This window comes from Oncorhynchus mykiss, chromosome 12 (genome assembly GCF_057628025.1).
Source record: "Oncorhynchus mykiss isolate SJ-2025 chromosome 12, ASM5762802v1, whole genome shotgun sequence".
Taxonomy (NCBI): domain Eukaryota; kingdom Metazoa; phylum Chordata; class Actinopteri; order Salmoniformes; family Salmonidae; genus Oncorhynchus; species Oncorhynchus mykiss.
The window spans coordinates 79054721-79073888 of record NC_143033.1 but is presented as its reverse complement, the minus strand read 5'-3'; the positions used below and the strand labels follow the sequence as shown (position 1 = coordinate 79073888).

Below are 19168 nucleotides of genomic sequence, written 5' to 3'. Positions count from 1 at the left end.
ATAAGTACTACTACTTAAAACATGAACACATTTTCAAATATAAATCATAAATTGTGTAAAAAGTTCAATCTTGCCTACTGCATAGAGTGATTGGTTGTGCATCACAAAGTGTTTATGAGCAATAACCGCCCACACTTCCAAGCAGAGGATTTCCTGTTCCGCTGAAGGGTCTCTCAGTGTTTTTTTTCTCAGTGACTGAGGCTCATGATGGGATACCTATGGCCTGAGTGATCATCTGTCTCCTTTAGCCAGCCCTATTTATCTCTGTCCGTCCTGTAAATAAAATATTTAGCAAAAACACAGATAATACAAAGCTCTGGATACTGCAGAAGCAGACTGTCACCCCGACTAGGACCCTGACACATTTTTAATGAAGGGGAAAGTGAGAGTTGAGTAATGGTAAACTCACTGAGGCATGCTGTAAGTTGTGTGTTGTGACTTGTGGCTGTAAGTAATCCTGTCTCTGCTTCACAGTATCTGTGTTCATGATTATGTAGCCATTCTCTTGAAAGTGGTGAATGAGGTTATACAAAACCATCGTATTCTATAAAATATGCCTCTGATATTGATTCCTAGATGAAGGTGCCTTGTGCGTACCAGCTAAATATAGAGCAAGGGTATACCAAGATAACTGGTAGAAGGATAAAAGACACACAACATAAGTTTTAATTAATTTAGTTGCAAGTTCTATTAGTCGTATGTACAGGATACACGTGGTCCAACGAAATGCGTACTTGTAGGTTCCTTCTCGACAATGAAACAATAAGAAATATTTTCGAAATCTATTTGAAATGCATGGTTTTCATGTCCATTCATGATGTTAGAATATCAAAATATGGACTGTTTATTAAGGAGTGACGCAGAACAAATGGCCATCTGTGCTAATAGGGACCAGGACTATAATCATGTCTTCATGTAAACAGATACCCTTAACAGACAAATCCATCTAACAGCCCTCAGAACCTCCTTCGGGATATAGCTATTCTGCACTATGCCATTTGGCTTCCATAGTGCACCGGCATGTATATTGTTTTAGCCTGCCCTCTTGTGGGCAACTAACTTACTGATAATAAAAGCGACCACACACAAACGTCCTGGTAATCCTGAACAACAACTCTATCCAGACGGAGCCAAGTGTGAGTGTGTATCTTGGAAGTTGGATCTATTTTACAGAGGTAATTAAAGCAACACTTGATGGATCTATCACCTAAACGTTATTCATCATACATTTCTCATTGCCTTGGCTGGCCTGACATGCAGTAAGGAATCATTCCATTGCTTGGGCTGTGAATTTATTATACGATAGCATATCTAGGCACAGTCTGAGCACTGTCCTCCCCTCTAGGTGAATGGTCGAATGACTGTTGAGATGGGTCTTAATCAGTCTTGATTTGACATGGGGGGCAATGGACTTCTATGTTTATATATCTTTACCAACGCCCACCTCGCGTCATCAAACATAGAAGCTGCGATTGGCTGTTTGCATGTAGTTTACGAGAGTCGAGACACTGTTGCAAAATAAACCTGAGACGTGTCGAGCTGCATGTGATGATTCTCTGAATTCGATCGAAAACGGTGGCAGAACTATTCTTCAGTCTGAGGATAAGCTACAGTTCAACAACCATTGGATATGGTTTGTCGTTATCTACTAGACCGCGTGGCATAAATTATTAATCCAACTAGTGGTAGGCAATACATTTAACAGTGTACTGTATTGTAGCCTATACAGTAGTCTTTGTTTTGCATAAGAGGCTAGATCAGAAAATAGTCACTCTTACATATTAGTAACACTATCATTGAAAAATAAGAAATGGATGAATCAAACGGTTCTTCAAAAAGGACTATTCTGTGTTTATTTGACGTGGACGGCACTCTTACCCCACCGAGAGAGGTAGGATAAATAACATTTTTCATTATCCCATTGTGTTTTGTTTGTCATTTTCTTTATTCTAATGTTGCTGTCGAACTTGTCAAGGCTTTCTATTTTTAAAGAATTATACGGCGCTTTGCCAATTGCCGTGCCATCTTGATAGAGCAAAACTGTTGCAATAATGTCAATGTCTTATCTGCTGCAAGGTCTGGAATGTTCCTGCAGGCTATGTAATGATTTACTATTTTCTGTCGATATACTTCCTGATAATGTAGGCAAACAGCATCATTTTCTGTCCTTCCAAGTTCTTGCTTTCATATATTATTTCATCCCGTGGTTGTAGCCTACAAATGCAGTCGTCCGCCAACTCTTTTGAATGAAACTGAAATGTCTTCGTTCGCATCTGAAGTTTGTATTTCACTAAAAGTAGCGCGCGCCCCATGGAGCAGAGATATAATTAATTTGGAAGAACGTTATGTCCCCCGTCCGTACTAGAACACAACTGTAGGCTACTGTTGCCTACTTGCACAACACGTATGATGTCAAGTTTCATATAGCATCCTGCTGATGGTCAACCCTAGACCTCTGTTACACTGCTAATGCTTATTCAAATTACCCTATAACTGCTGTTTCCTGAAAGTTTCAAGTCCGTCCATATGAAGTATCAATTACTTATATATTGCCACACTATTAGGTTGGAATAATATTGTGAAAATTCTAATAATACCCTTTTAGTGTAAGAGCTGTTTGAAAAGACAGCTGTTTGAATTTCAACCTGTTTTGGTGGGATGGAGTTTTGGCATGCCTGGTGATATCACAAGGCAGGAAATTAGTTAATAGACCAATGAGAAAGAGACTTCCAGACCTTTCTGCCAATAACAGCACAATTTTTCGTTTTCCCCTCCCCACTCAGACCACTCTCAGACAGTCCTAGCTAAATTCTTGCTTGAGAAATTGCTCTTTTTTGTTTCTTTTTGACAATTAAGGTACTTAATTTTTACCCAGATTTTGAGATAACAACAGCTGCATTGGAACTTTAACAGACAGATAACTGATAGTAAACAACTTAAATTGGGAACATGGGGTAAAGAGTCACATGAAGTTCCTACCCTAAAAACTTGGACTACTTTGATCAAGGATGTTGACATTCATAATGGGGGTAGCCTATTAGTTATGTCCTTATGCTCAGTAGTTTAACAAAAATTACTCATTCATATGTTGATAAATGGTTAACTCGGTTGCACAACGCTGCATCCAATGAATGTCTTTGCAATTGTCATGTGTGAAAATAGGCAGTTCTCCATGTCTTCAAATAATTCAATTAAACAGGAGGATAAAAATGTTGATTATCCCTCTTATCTCTGCCCATCATCACAAGATGATGTCTTTGTTGTAACAGCCTACAATATGATCGTTTTTTTGTCTATCTGTATTCTTGTCTCAGTGTCTGGACCGGTGATGTACAGAAATGTTCAATGACCGCCGTGTAGGCAGTGTCCAGTTCAGCAGGCGTTGGTCGGTCACAGAGACATACGTGTGCAGAATAAACCCACTGCCCTTATATTATGTAATGTAGTTTCCTCATGTGAGCATGAAGCGGTCCCTTCCTGATTCATCTGCCCAAGTCTCTCTGGCAAGATGGAAAGCTGGTTTAATAGGATTATTTCTGAAGAGGATGAATAAACCACTATCAAAGTTCCTCCTCCTTCAGAGACAGATGCCAATCTCACTCTGTCTATGCTACCTAACCTCACAAACAAAAGCATTCTCCTGCTTTGTGGTCAGACAACAAAAGCAGTTTTCAGGACTGTAAATGGCCTGTCTTGTCACAGTTTATATTATGAGTCCCTAAAACGGTGTTTTCAATGATAGACAACACAAACAGGTACAGACCGTGTGTGTGTGTGTGTGTGTGCACTTGTTGTGTGTACGCATCATGCATGTGTGCTTACATCCTGCAGAAAATTGACCCTACACTGGATGAGTTTTTCCAGTCTCTGCGCAGGAAAGTGAAGATCGGCATAGTGGGTGGATCAGACTACTCAAAGATCGCAGAGCAACTGGGTGAGGGAGATGAAGGTGAGCGCTCCTCAGACTCACTTTAGTCTCATTTCAGTCTCACATATTCACCCTCAAACCCACATTATTGCCTTTCTCTCACAGGGCTTTGCAAACCCCAAAAGGATGTCGCTTTCATGGTAATTCAATTATTTCAGGGAAATTCACCAGAGACAGTTTAGGGGCATTCATGTTGGCAGCCCACTCTCATTTGACATCAGTCCATAAATAACAGACATAGACGAAAGCAGCTACATCATAACTGATGTCTCCGCTCCGGGTCGCACATGGACCCAGTTGGAGTTACATGTTTGCTCATGTACCTGTGTTACCTTGACACACTGACCCTGTGGTGGAGTTTACACACAGCAGTGGAGACTGGCCACCAATACACTGACAACTGACAGTTATCACTCAGAGCAGCAAAGAAAGTAAAGCAATGAATGATAGAGTAGTTATAAGTGGGAGTGCTACTAGTGCATTCAAGGTTTTGTTTTCAGTGCATTTTTTGCATCAACAGTTCTCTATCCTTATCATTCCCAGACTGCATTATGCAAGACAGATTGAGATGCTCAGTACTTTGATACTCTAGCCATGTGAGATATGTGTACAGTGAATGGACAGGACAGAGATTAAACTGGACTATTCCAGGTAGTGTTACATAGGTGGTAATCCACAATGACCAATAATCCCGCTGCACCAGGTGCAACATGCCTGTGTTCCAGTTGGGGGAGGATTTTTTTAGGCTATGTGCTGGTAGCTTGTGTTGTCTATTTACTATGAATGTTCTCACAGTAACACACTTTTACCTAATTTGCCCTCTTTTTCTCTTATAGTGATACAGAAGTTTGACTATGTGTTTGCTGAGAATGGCACGGTGCAGTACAAAGATGGGAAGCTCCTTTCCAAACAGGTGGGTGTGACTGAGGTGAGGGAAGGAGTAGAATATATTTTGGCTCACTAACAAGCTATTTAAACCTGATTCCATGTAAACAACATGCAGGGACAACCTTTTTTCTTGTAAACTGTACTCAGCTAAGATTGGAAGGGAAAGTTATGATCGGGCCTTTAAGAAAACTGCACTGTGTTAATAAGAAAAGACAGTTCAAATATTTGAACTATGTCCTCTGTCTTACAGGCCATCCAGAACCAGATAGGAGAGGAACTACTGCAGGACCTCATTAACTTCTGTCTCAGCTACATGGGGCTGATCAAGCTGCCTAAGAAAAGGTGAGACTCCCTCCCTCTGACCTACTTCCAGCTCCTTTTCCTTTCAGCTCCTTTTCCATCCTAGTCATTCAGAGGCCCCATGGCCACTACAACCTGTCTATCACAGCTGTAGGCATTGGAGAAAGGAATTTATTATTTTTTATTTTACCTTTATTTCTACAGGTTTTTTCTCATTGAGATAATATCTCTTTTCCAAGAAAGACCTGGTCCAATAGCAGCAGGGGTAACAACGTTTCAGACAAAACTATGTACATACACTAACACAACATTAAACAAAACTATTAACACGCATACAGTACAACAATTACATATTACATTAAAAACACAAACATCTTGACTAAAAACAGCTGGACTACAAACAATTACACTCTTCTATGATATATACATCGATCAAGTGTTTAAACTCCACCAACAAAACTAGATCATCACATTTTAAAATGTTCAGGAGAGAATTCCAGGACCACGGTGCTAAGTAACCTAAAACTATTTCTACCATGACCTGTTCTAATTTTTGGTACTGTTAGAAGCAAATCAGAATGGGACCGTAATTTATATTTATTTACTGACCTGACTAAAAAAGAACAGAGATAAAATGGCATTTTACCCAATATGGCCTTATAAATCAGTGTATACCAGTGTTTAAGCCTACGCAAGGTCAATGACGACCAGCCAACAGCGCTGTAGAGATCCCAATGATGTGTTAGACGTTTCTGATTTGTAATGAACCTAAGGGCTGCATGATACACTGAATCAAGTGCTCTCAGGGTAGTGGCTAAGATATATATATATAAAACATCACTAAAATCTAAAACCGACAGTAATGTACATCGTACCAGCTCCTTCCTGGCCTCAAAAGAAAAACAAGCCTTATGCCGGTAATAAAATCCTATTTTCAGCTTGAGCTTCCTTATCATGTTCTCTATATGCACAATGAAGCTCAGCTTATCATCAACCCACACACCCAAATATTTGTACACTTTAACTTGCTCTATAGTATGTCCAGCCAATGTAGCAATGACATGATTTGTAACATGCCTGGCATTTGAAAATACCATGCATTTTGTTTTACCCAAATTTAGAATCAGCTTTAAATCATACAGATTCTGTTGTATGATGTTACCTGCTCTTTGGGCATTTTCAAAAGCTAAAGACAAACTACTACCACTTGAATAAAGAACAGTATCATCTGCATAAAAATGAACATCTGCTGTTTCAATAAGATCCCCAATGTTGTTTATATACAAAATGAACAACAGTGGGCCAAAAATAGAACCTTGCGGAACACCTGAGCACACCTCTATGGATTTACAACCATCCGCCATTACACATTGTGTACGATTTGATAGGTAATTTATAAACCAATCTAGAGCTTGACCAGTAATTCCACAACATTTTTAACTTTGCACTAACACAGCATGGTCCACGGTGTCAAAAGCCTTCGACAAATCAATAAAAACAGACACACAATGTAACTTCTAATCAAGAATACAGTGGATGTCATTTAAAACATTCAATGTTGCTGAAACAGTGCTGTGGCCAGACCTAAAACCTGATTGCATTCCATTTAAGATGTTGTTTTCTTGGAAGTAGGTCTTTAGCTGCCAACTAACTAAGGACTCCAGTACCTTTGACAGTACAGACAATTTTGATTTGGGTCAATAGTTGTCAAGTAGTGAGGGATCTCCACCTTTCAGGAGAGGCAGTACAAAAGCAGATTTCCATAACTTGGGGGTTTCCTTAACATCAAGCATAAGGTTAAAATACATGTTAAAGGGGAGCAATGATGTCTGCGGCTAGGTGTAAGAGGCGGGGGTCTATTTCATCAGGGCCAGGGGATTTTTTAAATCAATTTCTTTCAGGGCTTTACACACTTCTGAAACAGAGAAGGATGAAAAGGAGAACCTGGTGAAGGAGTGCACAGGGGTGTCAGGTAAATTTATAGAGGGCTCAATAATACCTTTGACCTTTAAAAATAAACTGCCTGCATCTAAAAAATGATGGTTCAAGGATTTCAGAATGGAGGTTCTCTGAGTTACAATCTGTGTGTCGACCAACAATTGTTTAGGAAGCTGTGTATCTTTTCTGCACTCCAACATTTGGATGGATTATTTACATTTTGTGAAGTAGATTTCAGGTAGTGGTCTGCTTTCAATTTACAAATAATAGCCACACCCATATTTCAAAGATGTTTAAAAGCCATCCAATCATCTGCCAAACCAGTCCCTCTTGCTTTAGCCCACAAAGCATTTCGTTCCCTTATGATTTTTGTAAGTTCCTTAGTAAACCAAGGGTTCTCTCTGCCCTTAATCCTGAATTTTTGTAACGGGGCATGCCTATTGCATACATCCTGGAATGCGTTGTGGAAGTAAGAAAAGGCTAGTTCAACATCAGGGATTAATTCCATTCTATTCCATTCAATGCTAGATACATCATGTAAAAAAACTTGAATGTCAAACCGCTTCCAGTTTCTTTTCGTAATAACACATGGAGATTTCTTAGGAATTTTACCATCTCTCACACAGGCAATAGCACAGTGATCACTTATGTCATTTGCAAAAATACCAGAAGCATTAAAATGATGAGGAGTATTGGTTAAGATCAAATCAATCAAAGAGGATTTCAGAGGAAATTTTATATTCAACATAGTTACACTGTTGACAATCTGAGTGAGATTGTAGGTATTGCACAGATTTTTAAGTTGATCAGAGCTAGATGTTAGCCAGTCCTGATTCAGATCATCCATCAGGACAAACTCTGTGATAACAATTTGAAAATACAATCCAGAGAGCCAACAGTAGCAGATGGAAGTCTATAGCAGCAAGATACAACAATATTTAAAGATCAGCCAAGGTTTAGGTTCGAAGACAAATATTCAAATTGCTTAGGTTTAGTAACAGAGGTCAGAACGACCACCGAGAACTTGTCTTTTACATTTACAGCAACACCACCACCCTTAGATTTACGATCTGTACGAAAAACAATGTAATCATTTATGCCAATATTTTTTTGTCTGTAATAGATTTTTTAAGCCAAGTTTCAGAAAGCATAAATACATCCGGGTCGGCAGTTGTTATCCATATATTCACAAAATCAAGCTTCGGCAGAAGACATCTTACATTTATATGCAAAAACTTCAGGCCACTCTGACTACTTAACTCGACAGGGGTAAGAATGTCAGGACCTGGATTAGACTGGACATTTCCAGACAAAAGAAGCAGCAAGATAATGGCAAGTCTAGATCGAGGGTTACAACATTTGGAGTTACAGACAACACTTGGACGAGAATCCATAGTCACCAGAGTCTTTAACGCCACATATTTCAGGAGATGTATGAAGTCCAGAGACATGGTTAAGTACCAAGAGAACAGTCCTGACATGTAAGCGCAAGAGTCAGATTTCTCCCATATTGTTCGGGAGAAATGTGCATAGTTCTCATGTACATTTCCGGAGCAAGCGTGGGGTTTCTCATTAACTTCTAATGATGGCTCTGTCAGCATTCCTAAGGGAGAGACTAAGACAGAAGGATTGATCTGTATCTACTTATTTCCTTAAGTCCAATTCTGACTTTTAACGCTAGAATCTCTAGAATTTTTGTATGATGGATGGCAACAAAGCCAGACTAACTTCTCTTCTTACAGATTAATGCCCTATTCTGCCCTCAGGGGCACCTTTATCGAATTCCGCAACGGAATGCTGAACATCTCCCCCATTGGCCGGAGCTGCACACTTGAGGAGCGAATCGAATTCTCTGAAATTGACAAGGTATTACACAGTATAAGAGTGCCTAAATAATGATCCAAACAGCAGTCATTATCTTCTAAGGAAAACATCTCAACTTTTTAAAATGAATAGTAAACAAACAAAGCTCGTGTTATTGATTGAGTCATGCTTTCAACCTCTTATAACCTCAAATCACTGCACAGTGCAAGCAGGCATGATTGTTTTCTTATACTGTTATGTTGGCTCCTATTAAAAGAGGAAGAGAGTAAACAAGTCAAAACAATGCTGAGCTTTCAAGATGGCTGAACAGACATTGATGTTTCACAGCCACACATTATGGATGGTCTAGGTGGTCTGATGGGTGATGTGGAGAGGCTTAACCTTTAGTGGCCTGAAGCCTGACCCCTTTCCTTAACCTCTTCACAGAGAGAGAAAATCCGGGAGAAGTTTGTTGCGGCCCTGCAGGAGGAGTTTGCTGGGAAGGGTCTAAGATTTACTAGAGGTAAGCCAACTGGCACAGGATGTGAGCTGGGAATGAATATCAGTGTAACTATTAGCACCTCTAGTCTTGTATTTCAGTATTATTTTGTATGTCATCTGTGCATGGTGTGATATCTACATTTGAATACTCTTTTATCTTTCAGATAGAACCCTGTTATGATTTGAATATACTTGCTCCTTTGCTGTCTTTTCCTTGCTGTTGTTTCCTATCTGCCAGTTCACAAAGACGATCTGCCATGCGTAGTCAATCTCCTGGACACATTGTGCCCAACTTCATTAAACATTACTCTCCCCTGCTCCACTCTCTGAGGTTCAGAGATGTTTTCCTCTGGTTAGTCAGACTAGGTGTTTGCTGACTGTAACGAGGTGTGGGGCTTACTTAATGGCCTGTGAAACTGTACACAATTCAGGCAGCTGCACAAACAACTGGAGATAAGGCTGTTGTCTTCATAAGGCACTCTGTTAAAGCCTTGGGCCAGTAGCAGCAGTCGTTACAAACACACACATTCATCCTTACTTCATCCTAACGGCCTTACTTCACCCTAACTGAGTGACTGCCCTGGGAATCCCTCTGATTGCTGATATTAACTGGGAATCCTTCTGGTTGCTGATGTGGAAGCTGATGCTAATAGCACTGGCAGCAGAGCAAGTTGGAGGGCTGTTTGTACTGCAGCCGCAGAGCCTGATAAAACGAGCCAATGAGAAGGCTAGTGGATAAGATGTATGTGTTTTGCTCATTGCAGTCTGTATCTGCACGTCTACCCTGCCTTGGTTTGTTCACATTTCACATATGCAATGCTGTTTATGCCTATGCAGCACTGTCTGTTCTTACGCCATAGATTTTTGCCCGTGTCACTCAGCTCAAAAGGCGACATTGCAGTGTCACTTCAGATACAGGCACCTTTGTCCTGGCTCTGTTTTCTTTCACCTTTATGGTGCAGGGGCGGGGAAGGAACTGTGTGGGGGATGGGCTGAGGATGTGGGCGTTTGTGGCCAATACACCCTCTGATTGGCTGAAACCTCCCTAGCTGTTGCATTTGTGAGCTTTCCCTTAGGGTTAAGCCGCAGTTGCTACATCCATTTCTGGACGAATAAATTAATGATATGTAACCATTGATTCTTGAAGGATATAACTTATAAATGCCATATGATCTTAGTTCAACTGTCGTACCCAATCAGAAAACAAAATATAAGCTAGTTTTACTCCAAAGTATGTAAACAAAGTAAATGTAAACAAACACTGTATAGCCTGAAAACATGGTTAAAGTTATACTTTTGATAACATGGACGGTCAGTCCTTGCATTCATAGCTCTGCCTTTGAATTTGAGAGTGCTTACATTTCTCCAGTCCCATCGCCACACCTTTTACTGAAACAGTGGTGAGGAGGGCGCTTTGTTATCGCTTCAACTGCTGATTGCCGCTTTAAACACTGGGGGGTAATGAAGTAGAATCTGAAGGCAGGGGGGATGGGCAAGAAGCAGAATTTAAACTTTGCTGAGGGCTTTTCGTGCACATTCACGGCTCGTTGACCTGAATATGTAGCAGAATTTAAAGACTAACTGCTCTGGTTGTAGAATGAAAAGGAAAGAGCGATTTAAAAGAAAGGAGTCAGCCACAGGCTGTGTTTGTGGAACTGAGTCCACTTCATGGGGCAGCCTGATGGCTGTCACATACTGTTAGGGACCTCATGGAGGTCAGCCAAGTAGTGAATAATCACCAATAATAAGACTGTCCTCCCTGGACACAGACTGTATGTCAAAGCCATCATCACACAGTCGATGCACAGAGCATAAATAAGTCTGTTCTACTGAACTGAGCACAGTGATTGGGGCTTTTAATAACCTTCATGCTTTTCGAGGGGAGAATGTGTTGGGCTCCAAGTCTGTTGCAGAGAAATGTGCAGCATTAACTGGTTGAAGTTGCAGATTAAAAAATATCTTAAAGCTGCTGTTCCTGTAATGGGGGAAATATCACACCTATTTTACATGCATTGGGCATCCTCGCTAATCAGTGCATTGACCAACCAAAACCAAATATCCCTGACATGGCATGAGAGAGCTGGTTGTAGTGCGTTAATAATCATCACTAAAACATGACCGGGTTTATTTTATGGGGGGGGACTAATATTCTGTTCAGTAACATGATGTTAAATTGTAATGTATCAATTGAATTTGACTGAATTATTCCCCCTTTTGTGCCTCCCTATTCAGGCGGTCTCATCAGTTTTGACGTGTTCCCTGAAGGCTGGGACAAGAGGCTCTGTCTGGACGTGCTGGAGGGGGAGGGCCTGGACGCTATCTACTTCTTTGGCAACGAGACGTCGTCTGTAAGTGAAGGGGAGGACCTTGTGGACGTGTCAGTGGTGGGGAATGCTCTGAGGCTAAAGATAGCAATGAGAGTAGGATTGTGCTGTGGCTTGAATGTTAAAGGTTAAAGTTCAGATATCATTGTTGTTGTCAATCTAAGTGGAGTTGACCCCTGCCTGAAACAATGTTGCATGAGCTTTGTGATGGTTGTGTTTATTTAACTTATTTTACGGAGACATAGAGAGAGATAAAGAGTGAGTGAGGAAACAAGGAAAGAGGTCGACAAGAGTGAAAAGTGCAGTCGGTGCAAACCTATTTGTGAACAAGCAGATTCTAAAGCCGTATCTACATTCCTCTCTGTTCAGGGGGGAAACGACTATGAGATCTTCAACGACCCGCGGACCATTGGTTTCACAGTATACTCACCAGAGGACACAGCCAGACACTGTCGAGAGATTTTCTTCAAAGCTCCCGCCAATGAGTCGTGATAAATCATGCAGCAGGCACTCTCACAGTCAGCTTCCCCTGGGCTCCCCCTGCTGTTCAGGGCAGGTACTAAGAGCACCTGAAAGAGAAGAGGTGGAGATGGGAGGTAAACCACTACAGATTTGTTAAGTAATCAATGCATTGTTGTTGTATAATATTATTTTAACTAGCACTGGACATATAAAGGGATCATCAGTTATTCACATTGGCTGGACTCCCATGGAAAGTACTATGAGATGTGGACAGATCTGCTTTTTTAAAGGGATGGTAGCTCAAACAATGTGAGGAAGTGTACTAATGTTTTCAGTTTTTTATCATGACTAAGTGTTTCTTTAAGGTTTTAATGTAATATCTGATTATTTAACATCTATCAACCCAATGGTTTTTGTAGCGTGTCCCTGTATTTGTATGTAACATCAAATGAACCATAATGTCTTATAGGCCCTCCTGTAAGACAATCCTCTTTTGTGAATATCATGTGAAGAATTCTATACATTTTGAGTATATAATGTAAATACCCACTTATGTTTTGCACTAATATTGATACAGTTATCTGACTAACTGGGTTTTGGATCATTTGTTTTCTTTGTAAATGTAGGAAGTGACTAGTGTTGTCTTTGAACAAAATGGAGCAAAACAGAATCGTTTTTTTTTGCTCTGTGCCAGTCCACTTTCAGATTAATCGCCTATAGAAAATCTGCACCCCCTTGAATTTGTTTCACATTTTGTTGCGTTACAAAGTGGGATTGAAATAGATTTAATTGTAATTGTTTGTCAATTTTTACAAATGTAAAAACAAATTTTAACTCAAATATAATTGTTCCTTAAGTATTCCCCACCTTTGTTTAGCAAGCCTAAATTAGTTCAGAAGTCAAATGTGGCTTAACAAATCACATAATTTATATGGACTCACTCTGTGTGAAATAATGGGGGTTGATATTATATTTTTTTATGACCACCTCTTGCTCTGTCCTCCCAGAGCTTTTCCGAAAGCTTCAGAAATAAAGGGCAGTGATTGGTAGATAGATAACAATAACATATCAGACATTGAATATATCTTTAAGCACGGTAAAGTTAATAATTAAGTTGTGGATGATGCATTAAACCACCCAGACACATCAAAGATGCAGTCGTTCTTCTGAATTGAGCTGCAGGACAGGAAGGAAACTGCTTAGGTATGAGGCCATTGGGGATTTTAAAACAACTACAGAGTTCAGTGGCTTAGATGGGAGAACTGAGGATGGATCAACAACATTGTAGTGACTCCACAATAATGACCTAAATGACAGAGTGATAAAAAATAATAAAAACACACAGAATTAAAATATTCCAAAACATGCAACAAGGCACGAAAGTAATACTGCAAAAAAAAACACAGCAAAGGAATGTATTTTTTGGCCTAAATGCAAAGCCTTATGTTTGGGGCAAATTCAACACAACGCATCACCGAGTAATTGCCTTCATGGTATGGGTATGCTTGACATCGGCAAAGACGGGAGCTTTTCAGGATGAAAACCAATGGGATGGAGCTAAGCACAGGCAAAATTCTATAGGAAAATCTGCTTCAGTCTGCTTTACATCAGACTCTTGGAGAGGAATTCATCTTTCAGCAGGACAATAACCTACAACACAAAGCTGAAAATACACTGGAGTAGCTTACCAAGGAGACAATGAATGTTCTGGAGTGGCCAAGTTACAGTTTTGACTTAAATCTGCTTGGAAATCTATGGCAAGACTTGAAAATTGCTATCTAGCCATGATCTCCAACACCTTGACAGAGCTTGAATAATGGGAAAATATTGCATAATACAGGTGTGCAAAGCTCTTATGAAACTTACCCAAGATGACTCAAAGCTGTAATCGCTGTCAAATGTGTTTCTAACATGTATTAACTCAGGGGGGGGTGAATACTTATCTAATCAAGGCATATAAAAACAAATGTTCACATTTTTTCATCCACTTTAACAGAGTATTTTGTGTAGATTGTTGACAAAAAAATATATAATATTATAATGAAATCAATTTTAATTCCACTTTGTTACACAACATGTGAAGAAATCCAAGGGGGGTGTAGATGTTCTACACAAAATGGTTATTCAGCTATCCTCATAGGAGAACCTGTTTCGGTTCCAGGTTGAACCCTTTTTTATTCCAGCTAGAACTCTTTTGGGTTCGATGTAGAACCCTCTTTGGAAAGGGTTCAACCTGGAACCAAAAAGGGTTATTCAATGGGGACAGCCGAAAAACCCTTTTAGGATCTAGATAGAAAAAAAGGTACTAAGTGTTTAGGTACTGTAGGGAGAAGTCTTACCTCATCTATGCAATTACATATAAATTATTCCTACTACTTCAGTCTGCACCACTTTAAGAAATGGATCTCACAGATGGCTTATACAGCCTTTACATTACCTACCCAGTATTCACAGGTACACATCCTTTAGTTGTATCAAATCAAATTTTATTAAAAGGTTAATGCCGTCTGCTACAAATATAATAATCTGGATGTCTTCACCCTTCTGCCAAAGGCCATTAGACCTTCCTGAATGACAAAGGTCCAGTGGACTCACTTGTACAGTTTGATCGACATACACTAATTGTGAAATCATCATGTGATTGTTGAGTACTGTATTAATTTGAACTATGTTCATTGTAATAAATTATTTTATATCATTGTGCCAAGTGTGACTTGTTATTTTTTTGTACAACAGATGGAAATTATAACTAAGGCATAGGCATGGCATTCTAATGTGTGCCTACACCCTTATCTCCAAAGATAAATACTAAAAAAAGATAAGCCATCATAATTGTGAATCATAAAATGTTATTAGTGCTCTTTCAAGGCTCACATAGAAATAAATGAGGGTAAACTATAGCCACAGTGGCTTGTGTAACAGAAAATGCTCTGAACTGTGACCAATGGAAAACCTAGCATTTTAACTAAAACTAAAATATGAAATAAAACAACCCAAAACATTAAGAATGAAGGATATAAATATGCATAGAAATTTCCTAAATATTGAGAAATGCTAAACATAATAGGCAGACATGAAACAAATATGAATAATGGTTCAGTAACAATCAAATGATCATATCAAAACTTAAACAAAAACATTAAAATGTATTTCAATTCCATTGACAGTGTGTTACAGTGTCTCTCAGACAATAGAAAAGTTTCAAATAGTTTCAAAGACCTTGCAGTAATTTTCTCATACCATCATGGTGAGTTACAATTTGCAAACAGGACTACATATTGCCACATGATAAAGCCTAATAGGAGTTGTAGTCGGTTCGGCAGTATTTCAGAATGGAAGTTCAAGTTTTTAAGTGCATTTGTTTGACTACAATACCCAAAACTTAAATCCAGTAACCTCAAAACTAACGGATACAAAAAAATCAAAACAAAAGGATCAAATAAATATATATAAATACAAAGATGGTTGTGTACCTCGAGAAAATATTAATAGTGGCTTTTCCATTCACAGTAAAATATAAATCATTCTTCCAAGCTCGTTTTTGTCTCCCATGACATCATCTCTCCCTCCCTTCTCGATTGCTCTCTCAATCAGACGTTTTTTGTCTCCCATGACATCATCTCTCCCTCCCTTCTCGATTGCTCTCTCAATCAGACGTTTTTTGTCTCCCATGACATCCATCTCTCCCTCCCTTCTCGATTGCTCTCTCAATCAGACGTTTCCAATTCTGTACCTCTAAACCTTCGTCAGTTATTTTCTCTCCAACCTCCTTTTGATTTCATACCAATAGTAATGCTTCTCCTCAAAATGGTGTCGGATTTCTCATTCTATTTCCTCCACCACTCTGCTCTGTCCCCTCACCCATTTTCAGTACCTTCAGGTTGAACATATTCTCCTCCCTTACTTGCTTTTATGACTTATCAATCCAGTCTGTACCAACCACATCCTAGTTCACAGATGGCCAACTTGTGTCCTGGGGAGCCAGTCAGTGTATCTAGAGTTTTGTTTCAGCCCAGCTCTAGCACACCTGATTTAGACAGACTCTCCAGCACCAGTTGGCCGTCCCTGCCTGCCCTAGCCAGACCCCTCAACCTCCCACCCTAGCCCTCCCTGTAGCCAAGTGTAGATAAACAGGCCAGCGCTGAAGCCTAGCTCTCGTCTAGCTGGCTGATGATCTGGCCAGACCAGGTCTCATGCTTCGTCCCTGGGTTCAGATGAACAATCTTCACCTCCACGGCCTGGATCTTCAGGTTTTTGGGTGGGATCCGGGAGACTTTGTATGTGACCTCATCTCCTTCTACTGGGACATACTCGCCCTCGATACTGAAATAGATTGAATTAATGATTTAGATGTTCATTTACTGCACAATATGAATATGCTGTCAGTTCTTGCTCTGAACCTTGCCATATTTTATCTGACACTGAACACTGATGTTACATTGCTGCTCTGAGATAGAAAGCTGTGCAAAACAGGGCATTCTGTTCATTTTAGCAATTTGCCAAGCTAAAGAAGGCTGTTGTAGTGATGAAGGCCACTCACTCCGAGATGTGAACAAAGATGTCATCTCCGCCATTGGAGGGATGGATGAAGCCATGACCTTGTGACCTGCAGAAGCTCTTGCACACGCCCTTAAACGCTGGCCCTGAGGTGGCCCGCACCGTGCTGATGAGAGACAGAGGAGAGAGCATCATGTCCACTCTCAACAAAACATTACATCAAAACACCATATCCCTTCTGCTACTGCTTGTGGAAATAAGTTATTCTCTAAGTTAAGGAATGTATATATAAACGTCATAAAAGTGAAGGATAATAAACATGCACTATCAAACCAATTATAATACAGAAACGCATTAATGAGCAGCATATCTAGATGCTTACGCTGAATAGGTGCGGTTGCGTTTGGTGGGCAGTGGGCTGGGCAGTGACCGGGGCAGGGGTGGTACTCCTCTTTCCCACACACGGCTGCCCTCCCTCAAAAAGGGGAAGGAGAGGGAAACGGGTGCAGCCCGGGGGGAGCGCAGAGGGGCCTCTGAGGGGGACGTCAGGCTGGGGTCTGCCATGGATGAGTCACAGGCCAGGTCGTTCTTCTTACCACTCTACTGGTTCTTCACCACCTGGCCTGATGCTGACACTCCAGTTATGTGTTTTTCTGCTCACTGTCACTGCTTTAATATATCTTGCTATTGAGTACACAGGTCAGTTTGTTTCAGCAAGTTTCTTAAGGGGCCTGCTGTGAAGAAAGAAAGAGAAGAAAACAAACAAAAGTAAAAGGCAAAAGTGGAACCAGAAGGAACAACTGAAACAAAGACAGATTTCATTAAGTTCATCCCTACCGCAGAGAACATTATGTATCATTCATAACAGCTTCATATTAAGATGGATGTTTGGATTTACATTACTGGACACTTATGAAGCCATTTAGTCGAACACCCTGGTTAAGAGTATCAGCCTAGTGGCAATGTTTTACCAAAAATGACACTGGCCGCCTTTCAATTCATTACAGACAATTTTTACTTTCAAATCCCATTCATTTAAACTGCAAACCATTCCCAAGTCTGCCCACAAACAATAACAGGCTCAACTTAGATATATGACTGTTCTTTACATTATGTATCAAGTCCTTCAAGCTCAAGAAAAGCACAGCTTTAGGAATAGCTGCAACAAAAGCAGTTAAATAAATGGTTAAATAAAATAAATAAATAAATAAAGCAGCCATTGTGTGCCAAGACATGGTGGAGCATATTGATGGCATGGGCACACAATAAGATAGGATACAGCACACACTCTAAGGCCAAGATGGCTTTGCATGGTTTAAGATTGTTACATGCTTTCGCTCTGCCTGCATCATCAAGGTTACAGTAAATCAGAGTTCTCTTGACAGCTCGCACGCTTTCGACAGAGCTGCTGGCAAAACGCTAGCCGTGTGTTTCTGACGTCAGCATGCAATACTGGAAAGCGTTGGATAATGACGACAAACCAAAACATTAGGGCTGCTACATTGTAACACCAAAACGGTCAAATTAGAAAAGTAGATGATCCTTTCACGCGAATGAAAAATGACTGTTTAAAGAACGAGAGGAATCCGTTTTTATAAAGTAAAAATGAAAAAAGAGAAACAGTGAAGTCTATCTCTGGATACTTTCTCTGGTCTACATCAGAATTAAATATCTGAAATAGTCAGTTGACTCGGCTCAACGTGTCTAAATATCGCAAGAAAAATCCCTCTACGTGAGACATTGATAACATTGTATGATTCGTCATGTTGCGGAGGCGTGCATTTCGGGCTAAGTGAATGACCAGTTTGCATTGCCAAATTATTTTGTAATAAACACGCATATCATCCGACTTTTTCCTCATTTCCAGAACATTCGAAAAGTCCGAGCGCACAAACAGAGACGGTATAGGGATGAGTAGCCTCGTCAAAGGTATTCTATACCCAACAGTTGTCATTATCATACATTTCCTTTAGCCTATACTTTGGTCAAAAAGGCGGTCACACGTTAATGAATAGGCGACACAGATTTTCTACAATCCAAACAATAGCAGGCATACCCATACTTGAATATTCGTACAATTATATTTAAAAAAACATGGGCCTACTTACTGCATTGCTAGAGTCCGTTTTGTCGGTAGAGAACGGGTGTGTGCCTTGTCAGTTACCATTATATAACATCAATTAAATAAATAACTCCAGTAAATACGCGTAGTCGCGGAATACCCTGATCTGCAGTGTGTTGTTGAGGCTGCGCAGCTGCCGCTGGCTGAGATCACACCGTAGTTGAGAGAATGGGCGTGATGCTTGTTTCCCGGAAAATTTGTAGGCATAACAAGACTGCTATGCTCATACGTGTCAAATCAGTTATTACATTAAACATTTAGGTATTCGTATTGTAAACCATACTGATGTATTCCTTCATGTAATGGTTTAAGTAAAAAATAACCAAAATCAAGATCAGACTATGATACATTAATTTGGCCTGGAAGACACTGGCTTCTATGGTTTATCAAAAGTGTTGTTAGGCG

General features: G+C 40.1%; 2 protein-coding genes across 4 annotated transcripts; one reads left to right on the top strand and one right to left on the bottom strand.

The window, feature by feature from the left end:
• The first annotated feature begins 1482 nt into the window (after positions 1–1482).
• Positions 1483–14846, top strand: LOC110538367 (phosphomannomutase 1). Of its 2 annotated transcripts, none has more exons than XM_021625139.3 (8): positions 1483–1891; positions 3832–3949; positions 4765–4841; positions 5067–5158; positions 8821–8920; positions 9305–9380; positions 11591–11706; positions 12052–14846. In XM_021625139.3, exons 1-8 carry the CDS (start codon positions 1811–1813, stop codon positions 12172–12174), a joined length of 783 nt encoding a protein of 260 aa, XP_021480814.1. In that variant the 5' UTR covers positions 1483–1810; the 3' UTR covers positions 12175–14846. The 2 variants fall into 2 exon arrangements, with proteins under 2 accessions (XP_021480814.1, XP_021480813.1); XM_021625138.3 differs by having other exon boundaries at positions 1485–1891; positions 8797–8920.
• Positions 14605–19143, bottom strand: LOC110538369 (cold shock domain-containing protein C2). 2 transcript variants are annotated; one of them, XM_090193487.1, is made up of 4 exons: positions 18750–19143; positions 17024–17375; positions 16685–16807; positions 14605–16467 (listed from the first exon to the last, which is right to left on the bottom strand). In XM_090193487.1, the coding sequence occupies exons 2-4, from the start codon at positions 17203–17205 to the stop codon at positions 16293–16295; spliced, it is 480 nt and encodes a 159-aa protein (XP_090049613.1). In that variant the 5' UTR covers positions 17206–17375; positions 18750–19143; the 3' UTR covers positions 14605–16292. The 2 variants fall into 2 exon arrangements, with proteins under 2 accessions (XP_090049613.1, XP_021480819.1); XM_021625144.3 differs by having other exon boundaries at positions 17024–17372.
• Positions 19144–19168: the final 25 nt, after the last annotated feature.

What these genes read in the sequence shown, in the direction of transcription:
- LOC110538367 (XM_021625138.3), top strand. Translation starts at nt 1,811, where the DNA reads ATGGATGAATCAAACGGTTCTTCAAAAAGGACTATTCTGTGTTTATTT. An exon ending in AATTCTCTGAAATTGACAAG is followed by an intron (nt 8,921 to 9,304) that starts GTATTACACAGT and finishes ACCTCTTCACAG; the next exon opens with AGAGAGAAAATCCGGGAGAA. An exon ending in TTGGCAACGAGACGTCGTCT is followed by an intron (nt 11,707 to 12,051) that starts GTAAGTGAAGGG and finishes CTCTCTGTTCAG; the next exon opens with GGGGGAAACGACTATGAGAT.
- LOC110538369 (XM_090193487.1), bottom strand. Translation starts at nt 17,205, where the DNA reads ATGGCAGACCCCAGCCTGACGTCCCCCTCAGAGGCCCCTCTGCGCTCC. An exon ending in CGCAACCGCACCTATTCAGC is followed by an intron (nt 16,808 to 17,023) that starts GTAAGCATCTAG and finishes GTCTCTCATCAG; the next exon opens with CACGGTGCGGGCCACCTCAG. An exon ending in ATCTTTGTTCACATCTCGGA is followed by an intron (nt 16,468 to 16,684) that starts GTGAGTGGCCTT and finishes AATCTATTTCAG; the next exon opens with TATCGAGGGCGAGTATGTCC.